Source organism: Colossoma macropomum, unplaced genomic scaffold (assembly GCF_904425465.1).
Source record: "Colossoma macropomum unplaced genomic scaffold, Colossoma_macropomum, whole genome shotgun sequence".
In the NCBI taxonomy this organism is placed as follows: Eukaryota; Metazoa; Chordata; class Actinopteri; order Characiformes; family Serrasalmidae; genus Colossoma; species Colossoma macropomum.
In genome coordinates, this window is record NW_023494800.1 from 14,024,859 (window position 1) to 14,032,834 (window position 7,976).

A 7,976-nucleotide genomic window follows, 5' to 3' on the forward strand; every position below is an offset into this window, starting at 1 on the left:
CTTCTGCTAATTGAAAAGAACACAAACAGTAGAAGACAAAATGAAACATTAAGGGCAAGGTGTAAGTAAAATGATTAAATAAATAAATAAAAGCACATGTAAATGTGGTACAATTGAAATGGTCACCTACTGATAATAAGTGTGTAACAAATTTTCAATACAATTTGTGAATCAAGATTTCGAGGTCAAGATTTTATGTGACATATCAGAGATATGTTTTTAAATTTTGATACACTTTGTTTCAAACCTTTTTCTTTTTTTCGACTTTTCTGTACTGTATTGAAATTGTTACACTTTTAAGTGATATTAAGTAGGTTGCTAAGCTTGCAATGCAAGACTATGAACCTTGTAAACTAAAACAAGTGAACTCCATCAGTTCAATTATTGCAGACATAAAATCCATTAACACTTTATCCTCACTCTCAAAGCTTAATAACTGAATCATTTCCACTGAGTCATAACTGAATCATTTCCACTGAATAATAAGTGTTAGCATGCACAAATAATCAGCTCAAAAGATTAAGAAAGAACACACAGTTTTGAGGTGTGCCGCAAATTCCTGTAGGCACGAAGACTGTCCCGTTTAGGGTCTTTGACTACACCTGTTATCATAGGGGCGCGCTCAGTTCCCTTGCTTCTTTGGATCCTGTGCAGTAGGATGCGATAAATACCTGTGACTGGGCTTCGACTGTTCTTGCTCTGGTTGTTGAGGATGTGTTCTTCAGTCACTCCCAGTTCCTGCAGAGCGACACGCACCTCCTCTTCTTCTTGGTTCAGCCTTCCTGGACCAGACTCCAGCAGATGCATGGGGTTAGGCCAGTACGCGGGTGGAACAGGACGGAAAAACTCCACAGGCAACAACCATTCACAACCCAGCATCTGGTCCAGGGCGTAGCGCTCAGAAGGCTCAGGCTTCAGGATGCCCTGGATCAGCCGCTGGCATGGAGCTGACACCCATGTAGGCAGAACGTAGGCCCCCTCAAGTACACAACGCCGCAGCTTAGGAACAGTGTCAGCGCGAAAAGGCATGGTGCCAGTCACCATGAAGAAGAGGAGAACACCCATAGCCCACACGTCTACAGGTGGCCCCATGTAGGACTCATCCTTGAACAGTTCTGGAGCTGCATATGGAGGAGAGCCACAGAAGGTGTCCAGCATCTGATTATTAGTGCTGACCCTCGTACTGAAGCCAAAATCAGCCACCTTCACACAGGCATTGCAGGAGAAGAGGACATTTTCTGCCTTCAAATCCCGATGGATGATGTTGTTGTCATGCTGAAATATATGATAAATATAGTAAGACAAAAGATTTTTCATATCGCTGCTGTCGGAAGAAAACCTCTTATTGTTTTTCAGTTTTTTACATAATTTGAAAATGCCTGTTGCCCCTCATATTGTATGTAAATTTCATGAAGAATGGACCAAAAGAAATGGCCAGAAATGACTTTGAAAAAAGTCTGGTTCCATTGACTTACATTAAAAGTAAAGTAGGTTTTTTCCTTCTCCTGTAAAGTTACCATTTTGGTTTTCAACAAGGTTTTCTTCCAACAACAGTGATATGCAGATACTCCTATATCAAAACTTATACAAAGAGAAAAAATGTTTTTTTTTCTGCTTTTTAAATTTTCTCTACTTATTAAAGAGCACAATTCCTTATTACTGCGGTAGCACCCATTTTAAATGAAATGACAATGATCTAACAAAATGAAACTGCCATATTGCATCTAACTGCAACAGCACAGGCTGGGGCAGCACTGTGGATTTACAACACATTTGACACATTTATTGCATTATCTTACCCAACATAAGATACTTTGCATCAGAATTACTAGATCATCTTATTAAACATTTAATAAGACAATAAGACTTTCTCTTGAAGTGCAGACACAGGCATCTACACCACTAGTTGATCTGCACAAACATTCTACACGAAAGCAATGCTAAGGGTTTCCCAGACAGGGATTAAGCCTAGCCTTGGATTACATTTTCCTTTTAATGGAGAACCTCCATTCAGAGCTCTGTGTAGTCCAGGACTAGGCCTAATCCATGTCCAGGAAACTGACTCTAAATGCTTTGTTCTGCTAAGATTGGTAATACCTGGTAAATGCTACTTATGATATTGTTGTGTAATGGGATTTAGAACTGACCATGTGCTTTACAGCAGATAGGATTTGGGCAAACACAATCTTGCTCTCTGGATCAGAGATTTTTCCTTGAGAGGTGATCCTGCTGTGGAGGTCTCCTCCTCCAGCATACTCCAGAACCAGGTATAATCGACTTGGCGTCTCCACCACTTCATAAAGACGAACAACATTCGGGTGATACAAGCTCTCCATGCTGGAGATCTCTCTGGACAGCATTATCTGGGTCTGCAGGTCCAGCCTCAACTTATCCAGAACCTTGATGGCAACTTTGTCTGCAGTGAATGCGCAAAGTGGAGAAGCAATTATGTTGATGTGATTATTGCATATTAATTCATTTAGCCTCTGATCTTCATTAACAAATTTCCATGTAGTCCCAGCCAAGAAACCTGCATTGTCTTGTTAAATTAATACTTAAATTTAATTTAACCTCTTACACTGCAAGAGCTTGTGGGTCCACACATCAATTCCTCACTCTCTTGACTACAAAATATATATTTTAGCTTATGGGTTTAATGAATAATTCATTGTAGTTACTGAGTAGCGTATTTTCATTTTAATAACTGAACAAAAAGGTCTATTATTAAGGAATGATCTAGACATGTTTCATCTTACCTTTGGTGAGGGCATGGAAAGCCAGTTTGACTTTGGAAAAGTTCCCACACCCGATCTCACCACGGACTTTGTAGAAGCCGACCCTTCTACCCACAGTCAGCTCCTTGATGGTATTTTCATCGTGGCACATATCCAGTGTTAACTTCTCCAGAGGTGTGAGGCGTCTGGGTGGCTCCTCTTCCTCTTCCTTCTCTGGCCCACAATCAGAGCTGTCTGTCAGGCTGTACAGGCTGTGTCGTGGCACTTGTGGAGACATCTGACCGGCGCTCACACGCAGTGTGTTGCCCTTTAACACTAAAATCATAACAGGTGTAAACAATCTTAATCTCTTTCACTTAGCTTGTTGCTTGAATGTAATGTACATAGCCTCTGGTACATTTGCAATTTTTGTAACCCAAAACTTGAAGTTTGCATTTTACTTAGAAAAAGAAAAAACAACTTTTAGACCACCCTTAATGTAGAATGCAGAAGATTGTCACAATGGGATTAGTCTATATCAACAGTAACTAGTGATCTTTTAACAGAGTTAACAAAGAATGCATTACATTAATGACACATCTTAACTGTTTCTCACCTCTGCTTTATGCTTTTGAGGTTGGATTAAGGCACGCCTCTTCTTCCAGTCACGACAACGCCAGGTCCCTCCACGTCTTCACATCCTCTTTAAATGGCATCTGTTGTCATGTTACATCTCAAAATACTTTTTGTAAATTAAATGCAAATAATCTCAGTTAACATTTTACCAAAACTTCCATGCTGTCCCCTCTTTTGTTCTATTAACTTGTAAGATTGTAAGGTCCTCCATACTAAACTACTGGGGAGATCCTACATGCCTCCTACACAGTCCTGCAATATTCCCTCCCACTTTATCTGTCGGTCTAAATTGCACTGTCGAAGAAGGGATTATGCTGGTGTCATGTCTCTTAATCTCTCAGCTTTATTTAGGCGTACCTTAATCCTCACCAATTTCCAGAGCGAGGTCTCTGAAGCATGACAGACACATCACTAATGACTTTTTACTCACTATGTATTTGCACTGACATGCTGTTAGCAACAGGACAGCCTTAACAATTAGCCAGTATGTTTGCTGGACTGTGAAGACACAAGTGTTGTCTCTGTGCTTAATGAGATTGATCTCTGATGAGCACTTCGGGTACAGGGAAAGATCAAACATTATATAACTACTAAACGAGATTAGCGCAGTCCCTCTTTGACACACAAAAGAGTTTGGCAGATAATGTGATTATACTTAGCTTCATAATCTTTAGAGTGAGTCTTGCAGGATGCACATTCACATTCAGGCACGTTCAGGTGTGCTGTTCCACTGAAACGTGCATGATATTCAACTGATCTGAATATACCTCCTGAATGGTTTGTTTGAGCATGCTAAGTTTAAATCTGTGTAAGCACGATAGCTTAAAGAATTATGTTACATTTTCTTTTGTTTATTCAGTTTTGGGGTCTAGTCATCTGTGTATAGTGTTCAATAGTGTAAGGACTGGACCAATATAGGAGAAAGTCACAAGGATGGTCAGACAAATATTAATAATTTAATAGGCCACATATTTTTGACACCCTTCTTTAACATAGGGAATATACTACACAAATGCAGTTTTACATGGTCACATATTTACAGCAACTCCTGACTGCTCTGGCATTTCACTAGGCATAGAATGCCCCTAACGATGCCTAGCAACTAGGGGAACTTAAGTTTACCAGTACATGATAGATCTTTTATCAAAAATGTACGCATTTTTTAAAGTTTTCATTAAATGAGAAGAAACATCTGGTTAAAAATTCTCCCTACACTGCTTCAAAACCTTTCTAACTTTGCAAAAAAACTTGCTAACTTTGCAAGCTTTGCAAGCTTCCTGGCAAGCGCTATCTTACCTACTCGCCACCATATCATTGGCTCATCTAGCCAACTGCCTTCATTTATCTGTGTTACAAATAGGTAAACTGATTAGTACACATATATTGCACGTACACATGTACTGTGTGCACCACTGTGCACAATAAATATTCCGTGCAATTTTCCAGCAATGACAAAAAAGCTTTCTCATCTTAAATATGGGACAAATAAAACATTTTTTGAGGAAGTTAGGGCTTAATGGTCACCCTAGTTAGGAAGTTATAAGCAGGTGTGTTTGCAAAAGAGATCCAGACATATAAATCAGTGAAGTCATTCCAGGTATCTAATACTAGTTTCAGACTTTCTTCCAGGTATGTACTTGACACTTTACGTGTGTGTGTGGGTGTGTGTTTGTAAGAGGTGCTGAATTACAAGGTGTTTCTAATGAGATTATAGGTTTTCAGTGGCCACGTTAATTCGTGATGAACACATGCTGAACGTGCTCCAAAGTCCTTTAGTGTTTATTGACCTCTACAATGCTTTTCCTTACACACAGCGGTTCATACAAATAGAGCAGCTCATGTATGTATCTGTATGATTAAGAACACAAAACAAAGTAGCAACACAAACAACACAAAGTAGCAACACAACTAAGTTTTTATTACAAAATATATTACACTGTGTTTAAAGCTGTACCAAAAATGTTGTAATATACATGTAGAATAAATCAATGTACGATCCTATACCGGCTACAGTGGGGTAACTGAAAAATCTGTTAATTCTTTCTCTTCTTCAGATGTGACTCAGACAACCCCAGCACATTTTGCTGCTCAAGCTCTTTGACTCTCTGACGAAGAGCCTCAATTTCCTTGTTCTTTTCCTCCTGCAGAAACTGCAACTTCTATAGATGAGCAGAAAAACACACACATATAATCACTATCATAAAACCAAAACAAACACTTTTTACTTATTCACTGTAAAAACCAGTCTGTAACAATTACAGTGCAGTGCCACAGTGCACACTGCAGTGCAACTCACCCTTTTAAAGATGTTCTGAGGGAGCAGCCCAGAGGCTTGTGGCTGCTGTTGGGTCATGACTGACGCACTCTGGGCCCTTGCAAGCTTAGCACTGAACTACAAAGAAGGGTAATGAGCATTTATGTCTTTTTCAATTGCCGCAATGTGATCCACTGTGCCTACATTGGCTTGAGAAATAATGATCCACCTTAGTGTTTGCCACTTCTGCACATCCAGCTTAAGCTTAGCTGGGAATACCTGCTTTAGGTAGTGAGCCTGAATATGTTTCTAGGAAACAACCAGGTGAGTTTATACTTGTTAGAATAAAACCAAACTGCAATCCAGAGAGGTGGTCAGAGATCACTCAAGATCAATGTATTATGTATGTGTAGAAGAATCACTACATTTTAAGTGTCAGGAAAAAAGTGTTTTGTTGAAATATTCGAGTTATGTTAGCTATGTGTTGATAAACTACCCTTAATGTACCTCCATCTGTAGCTTTACAATTTCACTTTGCTTTTCTTTCTCCTGCTGCTTCATTTTCTGTCTCATCTCCTCCAAAGCGCTTTCCTTTCTATCCAGAGCCTCTTTCAGTTCAACATCTTTAGACTCCACTTCAACAAAAAGCAAAATTGACAAAATGTAATACAACATCCAACTTTGTCTTGTACTGGCCCTAGACATCATATTGTCTTGCAAAAGACTGGTGCACAATATAGTCTAATTTTACTACAGCCATGGACAGGCCTGTTTACACTCACATTTTCTCTGCATGTCTTTTTCACAGTCGTCCATCTTCCTCTGGTGTTGCTCTCGCAAAGCTCTGATCTCTTTCTCCAGTCTTTGAATACAACATTTTCTTTCCTATATGAACAACAGAGCAAATGTTAGACAAAGTAATATAGTTTTTATATTTAAAAAGGACTGCATTTAACCCATTATGTTTGGGTTGATTCGTCTTACCTCCACTTGTGCTTCATTTTGTTTCTTCAGGTCAAGAACAGTACTTTTCAGCTTCTCATTTTCAACTATATGAAGGGAATGAGAAGCACACAAAACCATCTGGACCACACTGAAGGTATTGTGTTCTTTTATTTTACACAGCAGACTCGCTACATTATGTTAAAAAATGAGGGAACATAATTTTCAGTCATCTGGCAGGTAACTAGATCAGATATACTACCTCGAAGATCACACTGTTGTTGTAAGTTGTTCTGGAGGCCTTTGATAGTCCCCAGCATGCCATCTCTTTCTACAGATAAAGGTTTGGTATTGTAAGTACTGAAAGTAATAAAAAAGACAGCGTATGCATGAATATAAAATGACCTACCGTTATAAGTATTATCTACCACTAGAGGGTGACAAATACTATGACTTTCGGTTTAATGTACGCCACAGGTTCCCAGCGCTGCTACTGCGCATTTTAGTGTTTTCCCCCTGCTCTAACACTTAAGCTGCGTCCCAAACCACATACTACACCAATGAATGGACTTCTATTGCTGGTGTACAATTTTTTGACATACTATTTAGTATGGCAGCATGCGGTTTTGGACGCAACCTTAGTTCAAGATTAACTGCATCAGGTTAGGCGCAGGGAAAGTATTGTGCAGAGCAGGAGGTAACCTTACTAGAGCACCAGGCTTGGGAATCTCTGGTGTAACGTGCACTAATAAGGTCTGACTGTTTACAGTTGATTCTTTATAACTGTTACTAGAAATGTAATGTTACAGCTCTTTGTTATTTAAGTTTTCAATGTTACCCTATTATAGGTACGTATGTGTTAAGAAGAATCCATTAGTGGAATAAAATGAATGGCAGCGTTGGAAAAATGCAGACACTGAGCCGCTAGCCAACAGCAATACACAACAGGCTAGCTAGCTACTAACGTAAATAAATACTCACCTTCAGTCAAGTGCTTTTCCTTGTTCTGCGAAAACTTCAACAGCCTATTGGTTTCATCTAATTTTATTTCAAGGATGTTGTTTTTCCCTTTCAGCTCCGTTATTTTCTTGTGAACACACAAAAAATTCGTATTAGCTAACTTTACTTCAGGTAACGTCATGGTGTTCAGTTCGGCTAACGCTGTATCTAGTAACATTTATGTCTCCTGTTAAGTGTTACTCTAGTTACAGGTGTTGGTGTTGTATGTGATATACTTGCTCCAGAAGGCTAAAATCCTGAATAAGTTTATTCAGGTTCACGGCTGTTTTCTTCATTTTCTGACTGAAAGTAAACTCCTTTTGAGTTAGCTAGCCAACGTTAGCTAGCTAACCTAGCAACTAAAGGGGCAGGCGCGTGCTGTTGTCTCCTAGGTGATCATAAGAATAGTGGCGGTAACGATAGGAGAAAAG

At 39.3% G+C, this 7,976-nt stretch overlaps 2 protein-coding genes across 3 annotated transcripts; both read right to left on the bottom strand.

Moving 5' to 3' along the window:
- Positions 1 to 519: 519 nt before the first annotated feature.
- Positions 520 to 3,060, bottom strand: si:ch211-22d5.2 (serine/threonine-protein kinase NIM1). The gene is made up of 3 exons (XM_036588885.1): positions 2,757 to 3,060; positions 2,148 to 2,416; positions 520 to 1,275 (listed from the first exon to the last, which is right to left on the bottom strand). The coding sequence occupies exons 1-3, from the start codon at positions 3,058 to 3,060 to the stop codon at positions 520 to 522; spliced, it is 1,329 nt and encodes a 442-aa protein (XP_036444778.1).
- A 2,187-nt stretch (positions 3,061 to 5,247) lies between these two features.
- Positions 5,248 to 7,841, bottom strand: LOC118820676 (coiled-coil domain-containing protein 152-like). Of its 2 annotated transcripts, XM_036589083.1 has the most exons (8): positions 7,782 to 7,841; positions 7,528 to 7,633; positions 6,809 to 6,877; positions 6,589 to 6,653; positions 6,387 to 6,489; positions 6,112 to 6,239; positions 5,647 to 5,742; positions 5,248 to 5,509 (listed from the first exon to the last, which is right to left on the bottom strand). In XM_036589083.1, exons 1-8 carry the CDS (start codon positions 7,839 to 7,841, stop codon positions 5,384 to 5,386), a joined length of 753 nt encoding a protein of 250 aa, XP_036444976.1. In that variant the 3' UTR covers positions 5,248 to 5,383. The 2 variants fall into 2 exon arrangements, with proteins under 2 accessions (XP_036444976.1, XP_036444975.1); XM_036589082.1 differs by having other exon boundaries at positions 7,528 to 7,834.
- Between the last annotated feature and the right edge of the window lie 135 nt (positions 7,842 to 7,976).

Bases quoted from the DNA above. Each gene is read 5' to 3' on its own strand.
- LOC118820676 (XM_036589082.1), bottom strand. From the start codon at position 7,723: ATGTTACTAGATACAGCGTTAGCCGAACTGAACACCATGACGTTACCT. The intron at 6,490-6,588 runs GTAAGACGAATC...TTGTTCATATAG, and splicing joins AAAATGAAGCACAAGTGGAG to GAAAGAAAATGTTGTATTCA. The intron at 5,743-6,111 runs GTACATTAAGGG...CCTTCTTTGTAG, and splicing joins TTGTAAAGCTACAGATGGAG to TTCAGTGCTAAGCTTGCAAG.
- si:ch211-22d5.2 (XM_036588885.1), bottom strand. From the start codon at position 3,060: ATGATTTTAGTGTTAAAGGGCAACACACTGCGTGTGAGCGCCGGTCAG. The intron at 2,417-2,756 runs GTAAGATGAAAC...CATTCACTGCAG, and splicing joins TTTCCATGCCCTCACCAAAG to ACAAAGTTGCCATCAAGGTT. The intron at 1,276-2,147 runs GTCAGTTCTAAA...CATATATTTCAG, and splicing joins TATCTGCTGTAAAGCACATG to CATGACAACAACATCATCCA.